At 46.6% G+C, this 26,710-nt stretch overlaps 1 protein-coding gene across 1 annotated transcript; it reads left to right on the top strand.

Annotated features, from left to right (window-relative positions):
- Positions 1-2,175: 2,175 nt before the first annotated feature.
- Positions 2,176-22,838, top strand: LOC149454790 (E3 ubiquitin/ISG15 ligase TRIM25-like). The gene is made up of 3 exons (XM_089687112.1): positions 2,176-3,846; positions 22,053-22,200; positions 22,300-22,838. The coding sequence occupies exons 1-3, from the start codon at positions 2,176-2,178 to the stop codon at positions 22,836-22,838; spliced, it is 2,358 nt and encodes a 785-aa protein (XP_089543238.1).
- The last annotated feature ends 3,872 nt before the right edge of the window (positions 22,839-26,710 follow it).

Raw genomic sequence — 26,710 nt, 5'->3', positions numbered from 1 at the left:
GATGGTCTGAAGCGGGGAGAGCTTGCACTGGGGTAGGCCGGTGAGGAGGGAGTTGCAGTAGTCCAGGCGTGAGATAATCAGGGAGTGTACGAGTAGTTTAGTGGTGTCTGGGGTAAGGGAGGTGCATATTTTGGCGATGTTGCGGAGGTGGAGCCTGCATGTGTTTGTAAGTGATTTGACATGAGGTTGGAAGGAGAGATTTGAGTCAAGAATGACGCCAAGGACTTTGGCTTGCGGGGCGGGAATGATAGTGGAGTTGTTGGTGATGATGGATAGGATGGGGGGAGGGGGTGTGGGCAGGGGGAAAGACGAGGGGCTCTGTTTTGGAGAGGTTAAGCTTGAGGAAATGTAGCGACATCCAGTCTGAGATGTCGTTTAGGAGGTGAGTGATGCGGGCGGAGATAGTGGGGGTGAGGTGGGGGGTGAAGAGGTAAATTTGAGTGTCGTCAGCGTAGAGGTGGTAGTTGAAGCCGTGGGAGTGTATGAGTTTGCCCAGGGAGGAGGTGTAGATGGAGAAGAGAAGGGGTCCAAGGACAGAGCCTTGGGGGACCCCAACAGAGAGGGGGAGGTGGCACCGTTGTAGGTGACGCTGAAGGAGCATAGGGATAGGTAGGATGAGAACCAGGAGAGAGCGGTATCTCTGAAGTCAAGGGAGAGTAGTTTATTAAGGAGGAGGGGGTGGTCAACTGTGTTGAAGGCCGCGGAGAAGTCCAGGAGAAGGAAGACAGAGTAGTCGCCCTTGGCTTTGGCGTTTAGAAGGTCGTTAGTGATTTTGAGGAGGGCAGTTTCAGTGGAGTGTAGGGGACGGAAGCCGGACTGTAATGGGTCAAGGAGGTTCTTGTCAATAAGGTGGGCGCTTAGGCGATCAAAGACTATGTACTCAAGGAGCTTGGAGGTGAGTGGCAGCAGGGAGATGGGTCTGAGGTTGTTGGGGTCCGCGGGATCCAGGGAGGGCTTTTTGAGGATGGGGGAGATATGCTCGTACTTTAGGGGGGAGGGGAATGCGCCAGTAGAGAGGGAGAGATTGAAGATGTGGGTGAGGGAGTGGATGAGGGAAGAGGGGGGTGACCGGAGGAGTTGAGAGGGGATAGGGTCCAGGGGGCAGGTAGTGAGGCAGGCTTCTGAGAGGACCTTGGCAACTTCCTCAGTGGTGACAGGGCTAAGGGAGTGCAGTGCAGGGGGGGTTATGGTGGGCGGGGCCTTGGGAGAGGTGGGAGGCAGTGCGGTTGTGAGGGAAGAGGAGGAGGGAGATGAGGGGGTGATGGGGGGGAGGCTAGGTGGGGAGGTATATTGCGAGTTGACAATGTCCTTACGCATAGCGTCAATCTTGTTTTGGAAATGGGTGGCAATCTCGTGGGCAGTGAGTGAGGTACTGAGCGGAGGAGGGAGGGGAGAGAGCAGGGAGTTGAAGGAGGAGAAGAGTCGGCGAGGGCAGGAGGAGAGGGTGTTGATCAGGTTAACAAAGTAGGCCTGCTTGGTGGCGTGGAGGGAGGAGGTGTAAGTGAGGAAGGCAGATTTGTAGAGGGAGAATGCATGAGGGGACCTGTTTTTGCGCCATAGTCTGTCTAGCACGCGACTGCGACGTTTGGGGCATTTAGTGCTGTCATTCTGCCATGGTTGAAGTGGCCTAGGGTTGATGATGCGTGTTAGGGGTGCCAGAGAGTCTAGGGCAGCTGACAGTGAGTCGTTGTACAAGGTGGTGGCTATGTCAGGACATGACAGTGAGAGGATGCTGGTGGAGGAATTGGGAAGTATCCGGGTTGTTGTCATTGATGGGGATATTGAAGTCCCCAAGGATGATGGTCGGTAGCTCAGAGGAGAGGAAGAAGGGAAGCCAGGCGGTGAAGTTGTCCAGGAAGAGGGGTATGGACCCAGGAGGTCTGTAGATCACTGCGATCCTTTAGGGGGCTGGGTGAGAAGAGTTGGATGCAGTGCGCCTCAAAGGAGATAAAGGATAGAGAGGGTGGGTTAGGGAGAACCAGGAAGGTGCTCAGCGGTGATAGGAGCAAGCTGACACCACCTCCTCTGCGATCGCTCAGTCTTGGCGAATGGGTCCAGATGAGACCTCCATGGGTGAGTGCCACAGGGGAAGTGGAGTCAGTGGCCTGTACCGTACCCAGGTTTTGGTACGGAGTGTAAGACTTTCACTTTCATTTCTCTCTTCCGCTCTCAGCGATGGCGTCTTCTGATCTGAGGAAGGAGCTGGAATGTTCCATCTGTCTGGAATTTTATACAGATCCTGTAACCCTGAGATGTGGGCACAACTTCTGTCGGGACTGTATTGGCCGTGTGTTGGATACACAGAAGGGGTCTGGAGGTTATTCCTGTCCTGAATGTAATCAAAGCTTCAAGAAACGTCCTGTCCTTCAGAAGAATTGGAAGCTACGTAATATAGTGGAGAACTTCCAGTCTACCCATCCAGAGCAGCAGGAGTCCGGGGTCTTCTGTACTCGCTGTATTCACACTCCTGTACCGGCTGTGAAATCCTGTCTGATGTGTAAAGCTTCTCTGTGTGACAACCACCTGAGAGTCCACAGCAAGTCACCAGAACACGTCCTATGTGATCCCACTACTTCCCTGAAGGACAGGAAATGCTCCATCCATAAGAAGATCTTGGAGTATTACTGCACTGAGGACTCCACCTGTATCTGTGTGTCCTGCAGCCTGGATGGAGAACATCGGGGACACCAGGTGGAGATTCTGGAGCAGGCCTCTGAGATGAAGAAGAAGAAACTGAGGAATGTTCTGCAGAAACTGATGACAGAGAGAGCGGAGACGGAGAAAAGAGTCCAGAGTCTGCAGGAACGCAGGAGGAAAGTACAAGGAAAAGCATATGATGAAACCAAGAGAGTCCCTGCCTTGTTCAGAGACCTCAGGAGACGTCTGGAAGACCTGGAGAAAAGAGTCCTGAGGGACATCTCCAGGTGGGCAGAGCGGGTCTCCCGTCCCATGTTTTATTATATTCGGGATCTGGAAATAAAGAAGGAGGAGCTGTCCAGGAAGATGAGGGACATTGAGGAGCTGTGTAACATGACGGATCCACTGACTGTCCTACAGGAATCAGACACAGGTGACTTGTGTGATACTGAGGGTGGAGATGAGGACAGAGAGAGACATGAGAACCTCCTCCATGATGGAGGGGATGGGGATGTGGGGGGGATCTTACACACATTACACACGGGTTTATCTGATATCATGTCTGGGGTCAATGTACAGAAATGTATAGGCACACATGTTGCTCCACATTCTACTACAAAGGGCAAAGGTCCCATCAATGCTCCACCATCCAGGCCAGACCCCCAACCCTCCCCCACTGGAGGACCAAATATTGGGGCTGTACAGCAAACATGGGGGGTGTCAGGGGTTACAGACATATTACTGGATGTGAGGACAGCTGGTAATCATCTACATATATCAGGTGACGGGAAAACTGCATCCTGGTCATCATCACATCAGAATCAGCCAGAAACACCAGAGAGGTTCCAGGATTGTCCTCAGGTGATGAGCAGTCAGAGCTTCTCCTCCGGGAGACATTACTGGGACGTGGATGTCGGGGGGTCAGAGTACTGGAGAGTCGGGATGTGTTACACCAATATAGACAGGAGAGGAGGTCAGTCAGTGATTGGATGTAATAAGAAGTCCTGGGGGTTGGAGGTGTTGTGGAATGATGAGTACTCAGTGATACATGACAGTAATAGGACCCCATTCCCCGGTGGTGTCTCCAGTACCAGAGTCAGGATAGATCTGGATTATGAGGCCGGGCAGATCTCCTTCTATGATCTGTGTGACCCAATCCGACACCTCCACACCATCACCACCACCTTCACTCAGCCCCTCCATGCTGGGGTAGGTGTATGGGTAGGTTGTATAAACATATGTGGGAGGAGCCAGGAGTGAGAGATCCGCCCAGAGACATCACAAGGGGGATGATCTGATTGGTGATTGGTGCAATACTCAGCCAATAGGAGGAAGGGCAGGAAACAGGAGTGAGTTGTGGAGAAAGCTGCAGGTTCCGGGGCTGTCATCTTCATCCTAAACCTCACTTCACTTCCTAGTGTGTCACTGACCAGGAACAAGCATGCAGGAGGTCCGAGTGTTCTGCCTTCACTGGCTAATTGCTTGTTGTGGATCAGTGACACCCTAAGTAGTGTAGCCTGGATGGAGATGATAGCCCTGGAGCCGACACCTTCCCAGTGTATCTGTAGCCACAATGTGTGTTTTCAGTTTTGGATGGAGTGTGGAAGGATTAGAGCCCCTGTCAGTTTTTCCTGCTATCCAGGACTCTGTCAGAATGGTTTCCTTTCACTTCCTGTCCTGCTGATAACAATTTCCCCGACAGGAAGTGAGGGGAAGTCTCTCTGTATTGGAGCCCTGCATAGCAGGACTATCCTGGCTAGACATGTGCACCACCAACACATTTCTTTTCCTTCACTTCCTTTCATTTCATTTCCCTCCATTTTCCGGTTTTGGAATTTGTTTAGTTTTGTTTTGTTTCAAATTCAGAAAATTCAAATCTAATTCAAAAAGTATTGAATCAGCATTCAGATGTATTCTATTCAAAATTCTAATGTTGGAAAACTGTTATATTCGTTGTATTCTATTCAACTAAATTCAGAAATATAAAGTAATAAATTTGAGAAAATTTATTCTAAACGAAATTTGAATTTCAGAGCTCAGTTATATTCTATTTATTCTTTTCTTTTATTTCATATTCCTTTCTATTTTATCCTTTTATTTTATATTCTATTCTATCTTACTCTATTATTTTTTCATTTATTCTGAACTTTGATTTGGAATGCAAGGAAGAGCACCTGCCTAGTCCTAGTCCTGGGAGACAATGTATGTCGCAGGATTGGTTTGCTCTCGGTGTCTCACCTGAGGCCACGCCCATCTCTGGGTGTATGGAGGGCATACAGCCACTGGAATGCTCCACACAGAACCCCGCCCCTCCTCTCTAATCCAAGCTAAGACTCCGCCTCCCTCCATTCTGAGATGGATCTTTGTAACGATCGATGTGCACCCAGCATGCTGATCCTTCCTCTATATTCCAATGACGGCTCATTCTTCTCATCTCTATTGAATGTCACAAATATTTCCTATAACCAGGAAGTGATGCAGCGCTACTCTGATAATGAGATTGATACGGATACTATATAAATATATCCATAGAAATGACACCATGTATAAAGGTGACACCATGTGCAACAAACACACAAACCGTGACCTCCAGGGATCTAGAATCGGTGACCCGACCCTCCAGGGATCTATAATCGGTGACCCGACCCTCCAGGGATCTCTAATCGGTGACCCGACCCTCCGGGGATCTATAATCGGTGACCCGACCCTCCGGGGATCTATAATCGGTGACCCGACCCTCCGGGGATCTATAATCGGTGACCCGATCCTCCGGGGATCTATGATCAGTGACCCGATCCTCCAGGGATCTATAATCGGTGACCCGATCCTCCAGGGATCTATAATTGGTGACCCGATCCTCCGGGGATCTATGATCAGTGACCCGATCCTCCGGGGATCTATAATCGGTGACCCAATCCTCTGGGGATCTATGATCAGTGACCCGATCCTCAATGGATCCCAAGTGTACGCAGTGAATGTTGAACCCCTCAGAAGATGGGAATGTCAGATGGAAGCAATACTAATGGTACGGTATAATTGTAGCAGATATAAGAAGCGCCACAGAAAATACAAAACAAATCACATAATAAGCAGCACCTCTAACCAAAAAAGGTAAAATAGAGTACAAATAAAAAGTGCGCTAATTAGTCACAAAACATGCAAGGATAAATAATAAGAATATAAATAAATCCATAAATATAAACATAAGTCCGGCCCCCATAACAGTGATAGTCCAATACAACTTAATGTCAATCTTGAAAACAAACCCCCCCCCCCCGTGTGCGAATCCGACACCAGATGACGGGAATCCCCTCACCAAAGCTATATGCTGATTATATTATAAACCAGCATGATGACATGTTGCTCTGGGAGCGATGATCTGCAGGATATCCCAGTAGAGGAACAGCAACCAATAGTGATCCAATCAGCACATAGGGAACAGCTAAGCAGCAAATGATCTTCCAATAACATGGGCAAAGCTGGAGGAATCAGAAGAGATATGATGGTGCAGGACGTTTAATACCAGTAAAATGTTATTAGTAAAGTATAACACTCACCAGGAAGGTGTCCAGCCGACACCAGCAATGACACCTCTATAATGCCACATCCACGAGGGAAAAACCAAGGGACGAACCTCCTGCACCGCGATCACACAGCCGACACCAGCAATGACACCTCTATAATGCCACATCCACGAGGGAAAAACCAAGGGACGAACCTCCTGCACCGCGATCACACAGCCGACACCAGCAATGACACCTCTATAATGCCACATCCACGAGGGAAAAACCAAGGGATGAACCTCCTGCACCGCGATCACACAGCCGACACCAGCAATGACACCTCTATAATGCCACATAAACGAGGGAAAAACCAAGGGACGGACCTCCTGCACCGCGATCACACAGCCGACACCAGCAATGACACCTCTATAATGCCACATCCACGAGGGAAAAACCAAGGGACGGACCTCCTGCACCGCGATCACACAGCCGACACCAGCAATGACACCTCTATAATGCCACATCCACGAGGGAAAAACCAAGGAACGAACCTCCTGCACCGCGATCACACAGCCGACACCAGCAATGACACCTCTATAATGCCACATCCACGAGGGAAAAACCAAGGGACGGACCTCCTGCACCGCGATCACACAGCCGACACCAGCAATGACAGCATCTATAATGCCACATCCACGAGGGAAAAACCAAGGAACGAACCTCCTGCACCGCGATCACACAGCCGACACCAGCAATGACAGCATCTATAATGCCACATCCACGAGGGAAAAACCAAGGGATGAACCTCCTGCAACGCGATCACACAGCCAACACCAGCAATGACACCTCTATAATGCCACATCCACGAGGGAAAAACCAAGGGACGGACCTCCTGCACCGCGATCACACAGCCGACAGCTGGGAGGAACGTTCCAACGTCATGTCCACTAGGGCCGCCTCCTCACCTCACCCCTTCAGTCTCCTTCAGTCTCCTCCTCACCTCGCCCCTTCAGTCTCCTCCTCACCTCGCCCCTTCAGTCTCCTCCTCACCTCCCCCCTTCAGTCTCCTCCTCACCTCCCCCCTTCAGTCTCCTCCTCACCTCCCCCCTTCAGTCTCCTCCTCACCTCGCCCCTTCAGTCTCCTCCTCACCTCGCCCCTTCAGTCTCCTCCTCACCTTGCCCCTCCAGTCTCCTCCTCACCTCATCTCTTCAGTCTCCTCTCACATTACTAACCTACTAAGTAACATATCGGCATGGATGTCACTCCACGTCCTCAATCTTTCCAAAACTGAGCTCTTAGTATTTCCTCCAGCCCGTACCCCCACCCATGACTTCTCCATATTAAAATAAATATTTTTTTTATCATTTTTATCATTTTTCTTGAGTATTTTTAGGTATTTTCATTTATTCCTGTTTAGTATCCTATATTAATATGCATTATATTGGATTTTAGCCCTATTTAAGCAGTATTTAGTATCCTATATGCATTTTAATGGCTTTTAGTGTATTTTATTCAATTTTTAATGTCATTCTATTCATTTTTATTTCATGCTAATCATTTATCTCATGGGGTTTTTAATTTTGTTCTCTATATATCACTTCAAAAACAAGATTGACACAATTCGCAAGGACATTGCCGCAACTCACACGCCCTCTCAACCCGTCCCCTCTCACACAGCTACCCCCTCATCCCCCCTCCCCCTCGACATTACCCGCAGGGACTTCGTCACTGCTCAAACTCCCTCCGACCCCGTTCCCCCTCACTCAGCTACCCCCTCATCACCCCTCTCCCACGGCCCCACCACTGCTCTGACCTCCACTCCCACCCCACCCTACATTCCTCATACTGAAGCTCCCCCAACACTCCACACCTTTGACCTTACTACCATTGAGGAAGTCTCCAAGATCCTCTCTGATGCCCGCCTCACCACCTGCCCCCTCGACCCTATCCCCTCACAATTCCTACGACCTCCCTCCCCCTCCATCCTACGCTCCCTCACCCACATCTTTAATCTCTCCCTCTCCTCCGGCACTTTCCCCTCCCCACTGAAGCATGCACACATCACCCCCATACTTAAAAAGCCCTCCCTGGACCCCAATGACCCGAACAACCTCAGACCCATCTCCCTGCTCCCACTTACATCTAAACTCCTCGAGCGTCTCGTCTACACCCGCCTATGCTCTCACCTCAACGACAACAACCTCCTCGATCCCCTACAGTCTGGCTTCCGCCCCCTACACTCCACCGAAACTGCCTTACTCAAACTCTCCAACGACCTTCTAACCGCCAAAGCTAATGGCCACTATTCAGTGCTCCTACTCCTTGACCTCTCTGCGGCCTTTGACACAGTTGACCACCCCCTCCTCCTCAAAATACTACACTCCCTCGGCCTCAGAGATTCTGCTCTCTCCTGGCTCTCATCCTACCTGTCACAACGCTCTTTCAGCGTTACCTATAATGCTACCACCTCCCCCTCACTCCCCCTCTCTGTTGGGGTCCCTCAAGGCTCTGTCCTTGGGCCCCTTCTCTTCTCCATCTACACCTCCTCCCTTGGCCAACTCATACACTCTCACGGCTTCAACTACCACCTCTATGCCGACGACACACAAATCTATCTCTCAACCCCCCACCTCACCCCTTCGGTCTCTGCCCAAATCACACACCTACTGAGCGACATATCAGATTGGATGTCGCTCCACTTCCTTAAACTGAATCTCTCCAAAACCGAGCTCCTTGTCTTCCCCCCAGCCCGAACCCCACCCCCCATTGACTTCTACATCACATCCAACAACGCCAATATCAAACCCGCTCTGCAGGCCAGAGTACTTGGTGTCATTCTGGACTCCAACCTATCCTTCCAGCCCCAAGTCCAATCTTTAACAAACTCGTGCAGACTCCACCTCCGCAACATCGCCAAAATCCGCACGTTCCTAACCCCAGAAACCACTAAACAGCTCATCCACTCCCTCATCATATCACGACTCGACTACTGCAACTCCCTCCTCACTGGCCTGCCTCGCCGCTGGCTATCCCCGCTTCAGTCGATCCTGAATACGGCTGCCAGGCTCATTCACCTTTCCAACCGCTCCATTTCCGCCACCCCCCTCTGCCAATCCCTCCACTGGCTTCCGATTGCGCAACGGATCAAATTTAAAATCCTAACACTGACGTACAAAGCTGTCCACCATACTGCCCCGAACTACATCACTGACCTAATATCCAAGTACCGCCCAACACGCACACTCCGCTCCTCACAAGACCTCCTTCTCTCTAGTTCCCTGGTCTCCTCCTCCCATGCCCGCCTCCAGGACTTCTCCAGGGTGTCACCCATCCTCTGGAACTCCCTGCCCCAACCCATCAGATTATCACCTACTCTCCTCTCCTTTAGGCGCACCCTGAAAACCCATCTCTTCAGGGAAGCCTACCTCACCCCCTGCTAACTTGCTGACCTCCTCCACTCTTCCTACCACTCCATCCCCCACAGCTATCTCCTCCTGTACCACTATCCCATCCCTTCTAGATTGTAAGCTCGAAAGAGCAGGGCCCTCGATCCCCTCATGTTTTGCATTGTATTGGTATTGTTCTGTCACATGTTCTGTCCCCCTTTGTAATGTACAGCGCTGAGTGAACTATTGGCGCTTTATAAATACTGTATAATAATAATAATAATAATAATATTTCATTATGATATTCTTATTATGCTGTTTATTCTTTTACTGACCTGTTTTAGAATATTGTATGCCCCATTATTAATATGATGGTTTTTTGCCATAGAGCGGTATATGCGCATTATCTTTCCCCACTGGGAAATCACTATGTTTGGGCATTCAGCATATAGATCAGCAAATGACCCCATCAGCATGCCCACTATGCACCCTGCCGCATCGCTGCTTTGTTTTTTTCCTCACTTATATGAGGTTTGCCAACTGTCACAATCATTCCAGTGACAGGTCTTCAGACTGTACATATATTTACCGGACTATGGCAAAATGGCGCTCACGGCCATTTCCACTCTCCGGCAATGTGGCATGGGCGAACCACGCATGCGTCAGCCATTACCTAACAAGCCGCACGTACCGCGCATGCGCGAAGTGCAGGAAGATGGTGCGAGCTCACTGCACATGTGCCAGCGTCTTATGATCGTTTCCATTGACACTGTGTGTATGTATATATATATATTAGACATGACACACGGCACTGGCGTGATGACTATCCCTTTCTGAGGAAGTACAATTGTACAACTTCAGAGGGGCCATTACGCCGTGGCGTCTTTCTACTGGCTCCTATCATAGGTCCGGTGGCCATATTTTTATTGTATATGGTCAGTATACCTTTGCCTGTATACTTTTTTATGTCCTTAACCACGTGGATTAATAAATTAATTTTAAAAATACTACACTATGGGCTATTTTATGTTGGCTCCCCAGTGAGCCAACATTAATTTCTAGAGCCCATATTTCAAGGCATAGGAGCCACATCACTTATGACACCAGTCCACCAGTCCAGAGGAGGACACTAGTTCCGCTGTGAGCTGACCAGGATCCTGCCCATCCACCTAAGAGGCTTCTACATTGATGCCCGGTGTTTAACACCAAGGGAGACGATTGTTTGGCTGCCCAATACCCAGAGGGGGAGAGTCCATTAAGACTGCCCAGCTCATCCATCCCATCCCATGAGGGGGACCTCTGGTTATATTGATTATATGAAAGATACGCATCTGGTGAGTGTGTATTTTTACTATTTATCACCACGCCACCGGAACGTGAAGTCAACTCCTGTACCTAGCACCTACCACCAACTGTCACCAATTTTATCATTATTATATTATTTTACTGATCTATTATTTTACTATTATTTTACTATTATTTTATCATTTATTATCATTTATTACCAGACTGAAGTATATATCTTTTAGCTCTGCACTTTATAATTGTGTATTTTATGAGGTGTTATTGTGGTGACCTTTTTTGTGCCATAACTTCTATATTATTAAGCGATCACTGATTCCATTTATTGCATAGTGAGTAAAGAAACCTTATGGGTCTGGTCAGCCCCAACCACTACCCCCCACCCCTCCCAATCTACACAATCCCAGGAGGGAGAGCTTTGCAGTAGAAGTGGATTCACTTGGGAGTGGAGAGGGGCATATGTAGCATAAGTAATAAAGAGAGGGGAATAATCTGTTGCTCGAGTCACTAGAAATTGTAGAAAAGTCTGGAAATGTGTTGATGATGAATAGATGATGTCATTAGTCTACTATTACACGGTAAATCTCGGTAGATATGAAATGATCCCAGCCAAGCCCAATACTTATAAATGTAGATGGAGATTCCTTAGCTGTAGGTATCAGCTCCTCCATTCCCTCTGTTCTGTTTATATGTCTGAACCATTCTTTTAGTGAGGGGACGAGTGGGGAACCCCAGTGTGCCGGTATACAGGCCCTTGCTGCATTCACCAGATCCATCACTAGTGACTTATGGTAGGCCCGACTAGATGAGGAGGAGGAGTGCAGTAGGTATTCAGCAGGTAAGTACTCTAGTGAGTCAGAGGTAACTTGGTGAATCAGTGTGTGAACTTTCATCCAGAAAGTTTGAATTTTTGAGCATTTTCACCAGATATGTAAGAGAGTTCCTAGGGATTGTTGACATCGCCAACATTTGTCTGGAAGCGTCGGATTCATTTTGTGTAATCTATCTGGTGTTCTGTACCATCTGGACAACAGTTTGTAATTCGTCTCCTGGGTCGATACATTCACCGAACCTTTGTGTGCTGTGTGAAAGACGTGTTCCCAATTCTCAGGAGAAAGTTCAGTTTGTAGGTCTGTAGACCACTTTGGACACGCTAACCCCGAATCGGCCGATATATGAGCATCTAGGAGAGTATGCACAGTGGAAATGACATGTTGTTGTGTAGCAGTTTTCAAGCAAAGTTTTTCGAGTGTTGTCAGACTACGAGACATAGACATCAAGTATGGAGCAGATGTGAGAAAGTGGTGAAGCTGGAGGTATGTCCACGGGGAGAGTTTTATTGCCGGCTGTTGTGAAGTGAAGTACGCTCGATCCCTTAGCTTTCCGGCATGAAAGCACTGATTGGCCCGGATGACTGAATTTGATGAGAGGTCCGGTATAAGTCTTGGTGTCATACCTGTTTGAAAATCTGGATTCATTCTGATAGGGGTCATAGGGCCCGGGATCGAGGAGATTTCAGTACACTTACATGCTGCGTGAAAGGTGAGAATGGTCGGTTTGATCACAGGGTGCGCTTGGATAGCAGAAGGAAGGTGTTTGCTAGCTAGGCATGGAATCGCCTGCAAGGGTACATCCATAAAGGAGGCTTCCGGACTAATCCAATCTTTTATTGTACCATGGACATGCCAGTCTACTATTCTGGATATATGGCACGCCCAGTAGAATTTCGTAAGATTGGGGAGTCCTATTCCTCCTAACTGCTTGGGTAGTGTCAGTTGGCTATAGCTAATACGTGGGGTTTTCCCACACCAAAGGAACCGTGAGCATATCCTCTGGTAGGCTTTTAGGAAGTTCTTTGGGATTTCAATTGGTACGGTCTGTAGGATATACAAAAGGCGCGGAAGCACATTCATTTGTAAAATTGCCGCTCTCCCAAACCAGGAAAACTTGGGTTTGTCCCATCTTTTAAGATCTTCCGTCACAGTGAGTAAAAGCAGAACATGATTTCTTGTGAATAATTCATTGAGGCATTTTGGCAACTGGACACCAAGGTACATGATGGCCTCCGGTTGCCAAGAGAAGGGGAAATTGTCTATACAAAGCTTAACCATGGCTGCTGGCAGGGTAATGTTCACAGCATGAGATTTGCCGAAATTGATTTTAACCCCTACCCTACCGGGCACTTCTACCCCCTTCCTGCCCAGGCCAATTTCCAGCTTTCAGCGCTGTCACACTTTGAATGACAATTACGCGATCATGCAACATTGTACCCATATGAAATTTTTTTTAGACAGATTTATTTTGGTGGTATTTAATCACTTCTGGGTTTTTTTATTTTTCTTAAACCAAAAACCAATGAACATTTTGAAAAAAAAATTCTTAGTTTTTGTTATAATATTTTGTAAATAAGTGATTTTTCTTCTACACTGATGTGCGCTAATGAGGATGCAGTGATAGGCACTGATAGGCTGCACTGATGGACACTGATGAGGAGGCACTGGTAGGTGTCACTGATGGGCACTGAAAGGCAACACTCATATATGGCACTGGCACTGATAGGTGGCACTGACAGGCAGCACTGATAGGTGGCATTGATTGACAGCACTGATTGGCATTGATAGGTGGCACTGGCTGGCACTGATGGGTGACACTGAAAGGCAGCTCATATGGGCACTGATATGTGGCATTGATGTGCACTGGTAGGCACTGATATGTGGTATTGATGTGGCACTGGCAGGTGGCATGGATGAGCACTGACAGCTGGCACTGATGGACACTGACAGGTGGCACTGCTGGGGCTACACAGATCATCAGGGCACACTGATCATCAGTGCCCTGATGATCGGTGTACATGTGCCGATTACCGGCTCTCCTCTCCTCTGTCAGCGTGACAGCTTGAGAGGAGAGAAATGCCAATAACCGGCATTTCCCTATTTACTATGCGATCAGCTGTGATTAGACACAGCTGATCACATGATCGAGCCGAAATCTTCGGCTCTTTCCATGGATCGGTGATCCGCTGTGTCCGAGGGACACAGCACACCGCCGTTCGCCACGCTGCGCACTCCCTGGGCCGCACATGCATGGTGAGAATGGGAGGACATCATATGACTGCCGAATGCAGTTAATGAAAGGTTCTAGCGTGAGTATGAAGAGCAGTGGGGATGGAGCAACCCTGCCGTGTCCCATTGTGGATGGAGAAGGAACAACCCTGCCGTGTCCCATTGTGGATGGAGAAGGCGCTCGACAGACTCCCGGTAACACATACTCTTGCTGTGGGGTTCACATATAGGGCCATAACAATATGTATTCATTGGGTTCCCAAACCCAACCTCTGGAGAACCGATTGCAAGTAGTCCCAGGCTAGTCTGTCAAACGTTTTCTCCGCATCCAAAGAGAGAAAAAAAGCCTTGTTGTTGGGAGGTAGTGAGCCAATGGTGAATGATTACTGCCTTCATTGTGTTGTCTCTAGCTTCCCTGCCCAGAACGAATCCCACTTGATCTCTGGTGATGATAGAGTGTATGATTGTTAAAAGCCGATTTGTTAGAATTTTTGCGTAAATTTTCAGATCTACATTGAGTAGTGAAATTGGGCGATAGTTGGAAACTAGTGTAGTATCTTTCCCTGGTTTAGGGATGACCGTTATTTGTGCCTCCGAAAGATGGGTCATATCCACCTCTGGGTGTTCAAGAGAGTTAAAGGCTTTCAAAAAGGGACGTGCCGGCATTTCAGAGAATGTTTTATAATAAACCGCAGAGTAACCATCTGGCCCTGGACTCTTTCCGGATTTCAATTGTTTCACTGCAGAGATAATTTCTTCCATAGTCAGAGGATTGTTCAGTTTACGGGCCACTTCTGTGTCTATCAGTTTTGGACTACACTCAGGTCCATACATATTGGGACATGGACACAATTCTAACATTTTTGGCTCTATACACCACAATGGATTTGAAATGAAACGAACAAGATGTGCTTTATCTGCAGACTGTCAGCTTTAATTTGAGGGTATTTACATCCAAATCAGGTGAACGGTGTAGGAATTATAACAGTTTGCATATGTGCACCCTACTTGTTAAGGGACCAAAAGTAATGGGACAGAATAATCATCATAAATCAAACTTTCACTTTTTAATACTTGGTTGCAAATCATTTGCAGTCAATGACATCCTGAAGTGTGGAACGCATAGACATCACCAGACGCTGGGTTTCATCCCTGGTGATGCTCTGCCAGGCTTCTACTGCAACTGTCTTCAGTTCCTGCTTGTTCTTGGGGCATTTTCCCTTCAGTTTTGTCTTCAGCAAGTGAAATGCATGCTCAATCGGATTCAGGTCAGGTGATGGACTTGGCCATTGCAGAACATTCCGCTTCTTTGGTTGCTTTTGCAGTCTGCTTTAGGTCATTGTCCATCTGCACTGTGAAGCGTCCAATGAGTTGTGAAGCATTTGGCTGAATATGAGCAGATAATATTCCCGAAACACTTCAGAATTCATCCGGCTGCTTCTGTCAGCAGTCACATCATCAATAAACACAAGAGAAGCAGTTCCATTGGCAGCCATACATGCCCACGCCATGACACTACCACCACCATGATCACTGATGAGGTGGTATGCTTAGGACCATGAGCAGTTCCTTCTCCATACTCTTCTCTTCCCATCACTCTGGTACAAGTTGATGTCGGTCTCATCTGTCCATAGGATGTTGTTCCAGAACTGTGAAGGCTTTTTTACATGTCGTTTGGCAAACTCTAATCTGGCCTTCCTGTTTTTGAGGCTCACCAATGGTTTCCATCTTGTGGTGAACCCTCTGTATTCACTCTGGTGAAGTCTTCTCTTGATTGGTGATTTTGACACACATACACCTACCTCCTGGAGGGTGTTCTTGATCTGGCCAACTGTTGTGAAGGGTGTTTTCTTCACCAGGGAAAGAATTCTTCGCTCATCCACCACAGTTGTTTTCCGTGGTCTTCCGGGTCTTTTGGTGTTGCTGAGCTCACCGGTGCGTTCCTTCTTTGTAAGAATGTTCCAAACAGTTGTTTTGGCCACGCCTAATGTTTTTGCTATCTTTCTGATGGGTTTGTTTTGTTTTTTTTCAGCCTAATGATGGCTTCGCTGATAGTGACAGCTCTTTGGATCTCATCTTGAGAGTTGACAGCAACAGATTCCAAATGCAAATAGCACACTTGAAATGAACTCTGGACCTTTTATCTGCTCATTGTAATTGGGATAATGAGGGAATAACACACACCTGGCCATGGAAAAGCTGAGAAGCCAATTGTCCCATTACTTTTGGTCCCTTAACAAGTGGGAGGCACATATGCAAACTGTTGTAATTCCTACACCGTTCACCTGATTTGGATGTAAATACCCTCAAATTAAATCTGATAGTTTGCAGTTAAAGCACATCTTGTTCATTTCATTTCAAATCCATTGTGGTGGTGTATAGAGCCAAAAATGTTAGATTTTTGTCGATGTCCCAATATTTATGGACCTGACTGGATACTAAAAAAACAATAAATAATACAAAAATTCCATACATAAACATCTGTGATGTTCTGAAAAAAAAAATTCATGCAAGTGATAGTGCCAAGGTGATCTTCACTCTGGTGTAAAAAAATCCTGAAACGGCAGCAATGCCTGCTCACCTCCACACACTGACCCACACAGGGCCCAAAAGCTAATAGTCACCCCAATAACGAATACTTTTAGATGTTTCTTCATCAAAGGGACAGTAAGATGAGACTTAGACTCCTCTCAAACGCACCTTATCCACTCCACCTCCACTCAAGGCCATGTAAGTGAGACACAAAGCAAAGATCCTTCCATAGTGCAGGAAGCATTTATTAGGAAAAAGGTATAACCGATATTGCACTCACATGTATTCCCAGTATAAACCGCCTGTCACCACATCCTATGGGTGTAATGCATGATAACTGGGTAGAGCAATATGGCCGCTGCGCCCGGAAATGCATCACCTTGTAACCGGAAATGGCATACCGACGCGTTGCGTCACGTGCCTCGTGACTTCATCAGGGTTTTGAACTTCCACCTGTATGTGATTTCCTCTGGATCGAAGGAGCTCAAGTAGGGGGCGGAGATGTTTCCTATGCTGTAAAGTTATATGGGATAGATCCTGAAAATGTGAGCTGGGTGCCCGTGTCCCGCGGAGAGCGGGACCGAGGGGCAGATGAGTTGCGCTCTGATTTCCCCATAGTCTGAGCATCGGGTGTCCCGTGCAGAAGTATCAGCAGACCTGTGTGTTGGAGCGAGTGGATTGAGCGGCCATCTCCGTCTGTGTCACAGCCATGCCCCCTGTTGCTGCATCTTTAGTGTTCCCCTTTTCTGTAAGCACTGGTATCCTTTTTTTTTTTTTTTTGTATTTTTTATAATTTATTATTTTTAATTTTATTTTTATTTATTGGCTGCAGCACTTAAACCATTTATGGCATAATTGTTGTTCCCCCTTCTGAGTCGCAAGTGTTCCTCCTTCTGCATCAGCCGTAGATCCCCTTTTTTTTTGGCTTTCTGAATTTTTTTATTTATTTTTTGTTGCCACAGCAGCCAAACTATTGAGGGCATAATTGCTGTTCCCCCTTCTCAGTCACAAGTGTTCTTCCTGCTGCGTCACCATTTTTTTTTTGGCTCTCTTAATTTTTTACCTTTTTATTTTATTACTGCTGTGGCCAAAAAAATTAATGTATTCCTATTTTCTGTAAAAAAACCCCAAAAAACAATAAAACAGTTTAAAGTGCACCAAGCACAAACATATTGCACCCCAGAACCAAAATCCCATCCCACACGGAATAATAAAGTAGAAAAATCGCCTAAAAAATCCCCATCATGTCGGAAAGTCCAAGAAGGAGAGGCAGATTCTCACAGGCAGCTAAGAGGGCAAGCAGCCTCTGTGTCCACAGTGACCAGTGGTGGCCGTGGACATGGTGGATCCTCTGCAGGCAGGGCACACTTGTCCTTTGTTTCTGGCTGTATTATTGAGCCACAACATGCAGAAGAGGTGGGGGAGGGGATAACTCAGCCATCCTCATCCTCCTCATCCTCTGTCACCCAGGATCATAATATTTTGCCTTCCACCACAGCTGCCAAAGTGGCCTGTTCCACAGGCTCCTTGTCCACCACAGCTGCTCCTTCTGTAGCCCCACCATCATGCATGGAGGAGTCACCTCAATCATGTGATCCTGGTGTCAGTCCCATGCTGCTGGAGGATGCGCAGCAATTTGAATGCTCCAATGTTGGTTCCCAGGATGAGGTAAAGGGTGATGTGAGCCTAAAGAGAGGGGGCGCCAGTGAGGGAAAAGAAATTGGCAGTCATGTTCCCCCAGCCGCAGCACACTGCCAAGTTGGGTCCAGTGATGAGGAGGATGGGGATGATGAGGTCACTGACTGTACTTGGGTGAGAGAACAGAGGAGGACAGTGAGGAGGAGGCAGAACTCCGAGGCAGGATGTCCTCCATGGACAGGTGTAAGGACAGCCAACCGATGGCATTACATGACAGAACTCCACAGGTGCCAGGCACTGCTGACTCCATGCAGACTTCCACAAGTTCTCTGGTGTGGGCTTATTCCAACACATGTGCAGCAGATCGCAGCATTGCTATTTGTAGTCTCTGTCTGAAGCAGATCAAGCGTGGCCAAAACACCAGCCGCTTGGGCACCACATGCTGGACAAGACATATGAAGAGCTGCCATGCAACCCATTGGTAACAGCACCTGAAAGGCCCACGTCCAAAACAGTGCAGACTTCTTCTTGCTCCTCATCTGGGCTCTCTGCCTCCTCTGTAAAATGTCAGGTTTTCTCAACAGCCTCCACTGAGAGGAGTGATGGTACAGCAATGGATGCCACAGGTCCCGGCGCCCCATCTGATAGCAGTACACCACCTGTTGATTTCAGCAGGAAAAATTCACTACCCTATTTGCTGAACCGTGAAAAAAAATTATGTCCTGCCCATCCACATGTCCCGCCCGTCCACATGCTCAGCATCTAAATCAGCAATGGGCAAACTACGGCCCGGTGGACCTTTTAATCCGGCCCGTGGAGCGTGATACTGTCAGGATGGCTGTCAGTTTATTAAAGCAGCAGAAGTATTTATAGAAAAAAAAAAAGGGGGGGTAATACCAAGTAGATCGAAGAAATTAGAACCTCTCTCAAGGACCCAGTACAGCATATACCCTAAATCCTTAAAGAAGAGGGTTTGGACACATATAGAAAAAATGAAGAGTAAAAATAGCAAAGGGAGTGGTTCCAAGCATTCCCAATCTGGAACAATTAGAAAATTTACGTCTCAAGGTAATGTGACCCCAGAAAGAACTCAGGGGGTAGCTGAAAAAAGTATAATGGAAAACAGTATGGATAAGAGTGCCAGATCATCTGGGGAAATGGATAATAATAATAGCCAACAAATAATAGGAGGAATAGAGCTAAGAGAAAATGAAGGAGAACTACAAATCCCAAATAAAAAGGAGATGGCAGAAATGTTTGGAAATTTGGAAAAATCAATTAAACAAGAGATGGGAATTATTCGGAAAGACTTGGGACATCTTTTGTCCAGAGTAGAAGAAACAGAAGAAAAAATTAAAAAACATGCTCAAGCCATTCCTGAACTGAGAAATCAGATAATGGAGATTAGGCAAGAACAGAAAAAGTTGGGATATAAGTTGGAGATACAAGGTAATATGCATAGGAAAAATAACCTCAGGATAAAGGGAATTCTAGAGCTTGCACAAGAAGACTTAAGAGAGACAATACAAAAAATTCTAAACTCCATCATGGGTAGACCTAGAACTGAGACATTTGTATTGGACAATATATACAGGTTAGGAAGGTTCCAACGAGATCGGATGGAAGGGAGACCGAGAGACGTAGTTGTACACTTTAATAAAAATGGAGAGAGAGAAGAAGTATGGAAGAAGATAAAAGGAAGAGCTAGTATTGAGTATGAAGGAAAAAATTTGCAAATTTTTGCAGACTTGACACCTGAGACATTAACGAGAAAAAGATCATTGAGACCACTAATAGAACAGATGAAAAAACAAAATGTACAATATAGATGGAGTAGCTCGATGTGTCTAATCAGATGGAAGAATGGAGTTACTGCATACCTGAGATTTCCAGAGGAATTAAGAGACTTTTTTGATAAACTTAATATTCAAAGAATAGAGATTCCAGGTTGGGAGGAAGAAGAAGAAGAGGGAGGGATATATGCTGAGGGAAAAGAGGAGTGGCAGCAAGTTAGAAGAAGGAATAGAGAATGAATAGTTAGGGGAACATCGGGGGAAATGGAGGGTAGGTGAACCGTACAAGGTTAGAGTTCTACTTCAGGGTCAAAATCCAAATGTGGCATTTGGCTCACAAAAGGATTAGATGGAAAAAAAATAGGCCCAAGGGGGGAGACGGAGGGGGAGTGGGGGGGGACGGGAGGGGAGATGGGAGAGGGGGGGTGGATGGATGGTAGGGAGGGGGGAGGAGAGAGGGGCGGGGTGTAGTGGGAGAGGGGGAGGAGGAGGAGGATGGTATAGGGGGAAGTTTTTAAAAACACTCTGCAGAGGGAGGAGATGTAGGCAAGAAATATGGAAGATATAAGATTTATAACATATAATGTAAAGGGGTTGAATAGTCCCGGGAAGAGATTTAAACTATTTAAAGAATTACAACATAGAGAAGCTTTGGTAGTTTTTTTTTTTACAGGAGACACATCTTGAGATTAAGTCAAATATAAAATTAAACACCAGAAATTATCCAACATGGTTCTATGCGGATTCCCCAATTAAGAGAGCTAAGGGGGTGGCAACTAGGTTTGCTAAAAACGCAAGGTGGGAGATGGAGGAGAGAGAAACGGATGCTGAGGGGAGATTCTTGTTTTTGAGAGGTAGATTGCAGGAAATGGAATGTACAATAGCGAATATCTACTGCCCAAATAAAAAAACAGAGGTATACCTGAAAGAAATATTAAGAAAACTGATGGATTTCAAAAAGGGAAGATTGATAATAGCAGGGGATTTGAATCTATGCTAGGATCCACAGATGGACACAACCTCTTCTGTAAAGAGAGAGGGAGGTAGGTCTCTGAGAAATTTAAAGAAAGAGATACACGAATGTCAATTATTGGACATATGGAGAATAATGCATGGAAAGGAAAGAGACTATACCTTCTTCTCTAATGCACATGAGATATACTCGAGATTAGATTATATAATGGTAGACCATCAACTTATTGAGAGGGTGGTTAAAGTAGAAATAGAGACAATGACACTCTCAGACCATGCCCCAGTTATAATGAAAGTAAGATGGGGGAGGAAGTTAACAAGGGGGATAGGATGGAGGTTAAATGAGGCTCTTCTACAAGACCAAGAGATTGATCAGAAGATCAGAAAGGAGATTGAAAGATTTTTTCAGGAGAATGAAATAGGGGATGTGTCAGTGGCCACAGTTTGGGAGTCCCATAAGGCATATATTAGAGGTATACTGATTGTGTTAGGGGCAAAAAAGAAAAGGGAAAGAAGTAAGAAATTAACGGGGCTATTAAAAGAAATATATAACCTGGAACAGATCCATAAAAATAGAAAAACAAGCGAGATAAGACAGAAGGTAATAAAAAAGAAGAAAGAATTGGAGTTATTAATGGAGGAAGAGAGGGGGAGAGTACTTAATAAAGTAGCAGGAGAGAGATATAGATGGGGAGATCGACCAGGAAAATATTTAATGAAAGCCCTAAGGAAAAAGAAAAATAGAAAAAATAAGAAATCCAAAGGGAGAAATGGCTCACTCCACTAAAGAGATCGTAAAGGACTTCCGGTTCCGGCGCCGGATGCTGTAGTTAGCGGGACCCGCGGCTCCCGGGAACCCGCCCTTTACAAGACCTGCTATCTGCCTCGGGGACCCCCGCATCTTAGCTTTGGGGTGCCCCCTCACATCCCGCGGCGGCCCCAGCATGGAGCGGTACCTCCTGCCGGTGCAGTCCGGCCACGAGTCGGCTGCTAGAGCGGAGGGGTGCGGCTCTCCCCCTCCTGCAGCCAAGATGGCCGCCGAAGATGCCTGTCACAGCATGGACACAGGCACAGAGGGAGATCGCAACGTGGGAGCAGGTATGTCTGCACCTCTCCCCACCATCCTCACTGCCTCTCCACTCACATCAGGCAATGATAGCTCTAATGAGCAGTATATAAAAATAGCCCAGGCAGTTTCTTCTCTTTTGCTCCCAAATATCACACAGGCTGTGGATAAGGCTGTAAGCCTGGGCATTGAACAGCTGCGAATAGATTTGGGCAAACATTCTAAACGGTTATCTGTGGCGGAGCAGCGCTTATCTGACTTAGAAGATGAAGTTCATTCCATACAAGCAGTTACGTCAGAATCCAATCGTATACAACAAAATATTTTGGATAAAATCGACGATCTGGAAAATCGATCACGTAGAAATAACTTGCGTATCGTGGGTCTCCCAGAATCATTTATTACAGGTTCTCTTCCCGATCTCTGCTCAGCACGTATCCCTGCAGCTTTGGGTCTATCCTCATCCTGTCAGGTAGAGAGAGCTCATCGCCTGGGGCCCCCATCTAACGAACGCCGGGTGCCACGTTCTGTGATTGTACGCTATCTCAACTATGCTGATCGCATGGCGATCCTCACCTCTTTTCGGAATTCCCGTTCTCTACAAATTGAGGGTCACAAATTATTAATATTTGCGGACTATTCACAGGAAGTGTCACGTAAACGGAAAGCGTTTCAGCAAGTCTGCGCCACTCTTCACCAGAAAGGAATAAAATTCACATTAGCGTATCCGGCCACGTTACGTTTCAATGCACCATCTGGGGAATCCAAATCTTTCGTCCACCCTGAAGAAGCCTACCAATACCTCCAAGATCACCTAACTGACGGGGATCCGTCGACGCGTCTTGCGGGCAGGAATTCTGACCCTAGAGATCAACGTAGTCCTCGCAAAGACCCACCTAAACGTCAACGCACAAACCCAGCGTCTTCCAAATCTCGCCCGCCTTGAAGGTATAAGAGGCCATTGGTCTCTACATATTAGCTTTAAGCTTATCTCCTGGCCCGATTGGTTCAGATGTGACGGTTTTTCATTTTTTTGCTTGGTTTCTATTGCTTTCTATTTGGAAAGTATGAACATTGCAAAGTCTGAGTTATTTTGGCTGTTCAACTTGTAATGTTTTATATATTATCTGATGGTGCGGCGTTCTCTCACGCTCACCTGCTTCAACATTATTATGTAAATCATATATATGCCTGAATTTGTACTTCCCTACTCCTGCAGATGCCTGGTTCCATGTTTCAGCGATGCTGGGGGGGGGGGGAGATGCTGGAGCCGTTGATGGGAATAAATTTGAGGGAAGCCCTCTCCCATCCCAACAATCATACACTGGCCCCTGGGGCAGGCTCTTCTCCCAGATACTCCCGGTCACGCTGGTATTGGTGGAAACGGCATGCGGAATGACGTGAAGTCCTGTATACTGTATTGGTATATTGTATGTTTTGACTTTTTGTTGGGCTCTATTAGGGCCCTTGATCTTGTTCTCGCCTTTCTCTCTCGCTTTTCTCTTCCTCTCCAACTTTATTTCTTGGGAGAACTCCTCCATCCTCTGAGACCGGTTTCTAATCACCCCCAATTGTCTAGCGACGCAGTGTTCTTTGTGCGTACATCACTAATGGGTAAAATGCTTATCCTTCTATCATATCAAGCACATCAGTTAAGATGACACGTATTTTTCTCTTGGAATGTCAAGGGTCTCAGGTCCCCTCACAAACGCATGGCGGCTCTAAGACATCTACGGCGCTTGCGTGCGGATATAGCTTTGCTCCAAGAAACTCACCTTACCCAATCTGACTTTATCCGCATGCGTAAACTATGGGTGGGTCATGTTTTCGGCTCCTCCTCCCTAAACAATAAAGCAGGGGTACTTATTCTCATTCACAAACGGCTTAATCCGGAATTAGTCGCTATGGATGCTGACACTGAAGGCCGTTTCATAGCAGCGCATATCAAACTCGGAACCCAAGAATTGGTTCTTACTAGTTTTTACGCACCCAACTCCCCGACGAGGCAGGTTTTCCAAGCCCTCTCTTCACGGCTGGCGGCATATGTTCACAAGCCGCTCGTCGTGGGAGGGGACTTTAATTCTGTTATGCAAGAGCAGGAGGATAAATTGCAGAGTGTAGACCGTGGCCCTCGCTCCCCTCAGATTCCCCGTCTCACACCTACTTTGCTATGTAGCTTCGCTGAAGCAATGCAAATTACCGATATATGGCGCTTAACCCATCCGGACGGCAGAGATTACACTTTCTATTCCCCTGTTCATCATTCTTTATCTAGAATAGATTATACTTTTTGTAACTCCGTTCTACTGCAACATGTTGTATCATCTACCATACATGACATAGCCATATCAGATCACTCTCCAATCTCTATTACTATAAACTTTTTAGACCCTACGCCACATCCTAGGATATGGCGTTTCCCCTCGTTTCTGGCGAATAATCAGGAGCTCTCCAAACTATTACAAGACACCTGGGCAGACTTTCAAACTACGAATGCTGTCCATGTCTCTAATCCAAATTTGTTTTGGGATGCAGGGAAGGCTGTGTTACGCGGCAAAATCATCGCTTTTACGTCCGCTTATAAAAAAAGAATTTCACGTAATTTCACTGAAGCTAGTAACCTTCTTAGACTGACTCAAAGAAAAATGGCGGACTCTAATACGCAGGACAACAGGAAAGCTTGGGCGGACGCTAAAAAACAATTTGATACATGGGCGGCAGCTCAGGAAGCATTACATCACTCACACCTTGACTTACAATATCACAGGTTTGGTAATAAACCAGGCAAACTGCTGGCGCGCCTGTGTAGGAAGCCTTTCACCCCTACGCAATTCACCTCTCTTAAAGACTCCCAGGGGGCACTTAAACAATCTCCGGAAGAGATTATATCTATTTTGGAAAGCTTTTATGCAGACTTATACGGGCCGGATCCTATTGACCAGGCACGAACACAGTCCTTTCTGGAAAGTGTAAATTTGCCCCAAATAGTTCCAATAGCACTGCAATCTCTAAATGCCCCTATTTCACAGGCGGATATTTGTCTAGCTATTAGATCTCTAGCTAATGGTAAAGCTCCAGGTCCAGATGGGTACACCTCTGAATTTTTTAAACTGATGGACAAAACTCTGTCTCCTACTCTCCAGCTAGTTTATCAGTCCATCCAGGAGAGCGGGGTATATCTCCCATCGGCTTCGCAAGCCCACATTAAACTAATAGCAAAAAAAGGTAAAGACCCTTCTGATCCTGGATCGTATCGTCCCATTTCCCTCCTTAACTTAGATGCAAAGATCCTTTCTAAGATCATAGCTAACCGTTTGGCCATTGTTTTACCCTCTCTCATTCACCCTTCTCAAGCAGGTTTTATAAAGGGACGATCAGCAACGTCTAATATCCGCAAAGTGCTTACAGTTCTGCATCAGGCTAAAAATAACCCCCTTCAGGATTTAGCTATTATTTCTCTCGATGCTGAAAAAGCCTTTGATAACGTTAGTTTTCAATGGCTCCAACTAGTACTCTCTAAATTCGGCCTTTCCGGTTCGTTTATACAGTTAATTCAGGCTATGTATTCTGCCCCAACGGCTCAGATAGTAGCGGCGGGAAAAATATCTAACTCTTTTCTACTACATAAAGGAACAAGGCAAGGCTGTCCATTATCTCCCTTGCTTTTCAATTTAGCATTGGAACCCCTAGCCCGCTTCCTGCTTTTTCAGTCACAACTTCATGGTGTTCAAGTTGCTCAACAAGATCTTCGCCTAGCTTTATTTGCGGACGACATATTAATATTCACTTCCAACCCGTCACTAGATCTGCCATATATTCAGAAAGTTTTTGCAGACTTTCGGTGTTGCTCGGGTCTTCGTATTAATTTTGCAAAAAGTGAGGTCCTTCCCCTCTACCACGCTCGACTTCCTGATTGGGCCTGCGACTCCCTCTTTAAAATCAATACACGTTACATTACCTATCTGGGCATCAAAATTGGGAAGTTAGCTTCGTCCCTTTATTCTCTCAACTTTTCGCCAGTTATTCAAAAAATTTTAGCGGAATTGGAAATGTGGAAAGACCTGCCGTTATCCCTCATGGGTAGAGCCCATCTCTTCAAGATGACAAGCTTTCCGAAGCTTTTATACCCTCTCCAAACTATCCCTCTTCTGCTCAAACGCACAGATATACTCAAGTTAAACAAGGGGATTTCCAGCTTCCTATGGAGGGGGCGTCGCCCGCGTATAGCTATACACAAGCTGTTTCTCCCTAGATGTGAGGGCGGCCTGGGCCTCCCCAACATTAGGCTCTATAATTTATCTTGTATTTTACGGGTGTGTATAGATTGGCTATCCCAAGCGTCCATGTTCTCCAATTACCAACTTGAATTAGCCATGGTGAGTCCGTTCGACCTGTCGGCCCTATTACATTCTAACTCCAACTCAATACCGGTTCATCTTAAACATAATCCACTCATACGGGATACACTCTACACTTGGAGGGAGGTCAGACGTAGACTAGGAGTTTCTCCCTGGATATCTCGCTTTCTTCCCATACATCACAATCCTTCCTTCTCTGTCTCTCAACAACATGCAGCCTACGATCTGTGGTATAACCAGGGTCTTAGACTTGTGAACCAATTGTATGACGGTGCATCAGGTTCTCCCCTTCCGTTTCAACAAATTCTTGGCTCGTTTGAATTACCTTCCCATCATTTTTTGTATATTTTACAAGTCAGGAATTTTGTGAAATCCATAGCTCCGAATAAGTCCACCCGTTTTTGCACGACTATGATAGAAGTTCTTGTGAGGAACCGGAAGTATAACATATCTAACATAT

The sequence above is a fragment of the Staurois parvus genome, unplaced genomic scaffold (genome assembly GCF_062004578.1).
Source record: "Staurois parvus isolate SC_StPar_1 unplaced genomic scaffold, SC_StPar_1.0 ptg000417l, whole genome shotgun sequence".
In the NCBI taxonomy this organism is placed as follows: domain Eukaryota; kingdom Metazoa; phylum Chordata; class Amphibia; order Anura; family Ranidae; genus Staurois; species Staurois parvus.
Note: the sequence above shows the minus strand (reverse complement) of the source record. Positions and strands in the feature narration are given on the sequence as shown.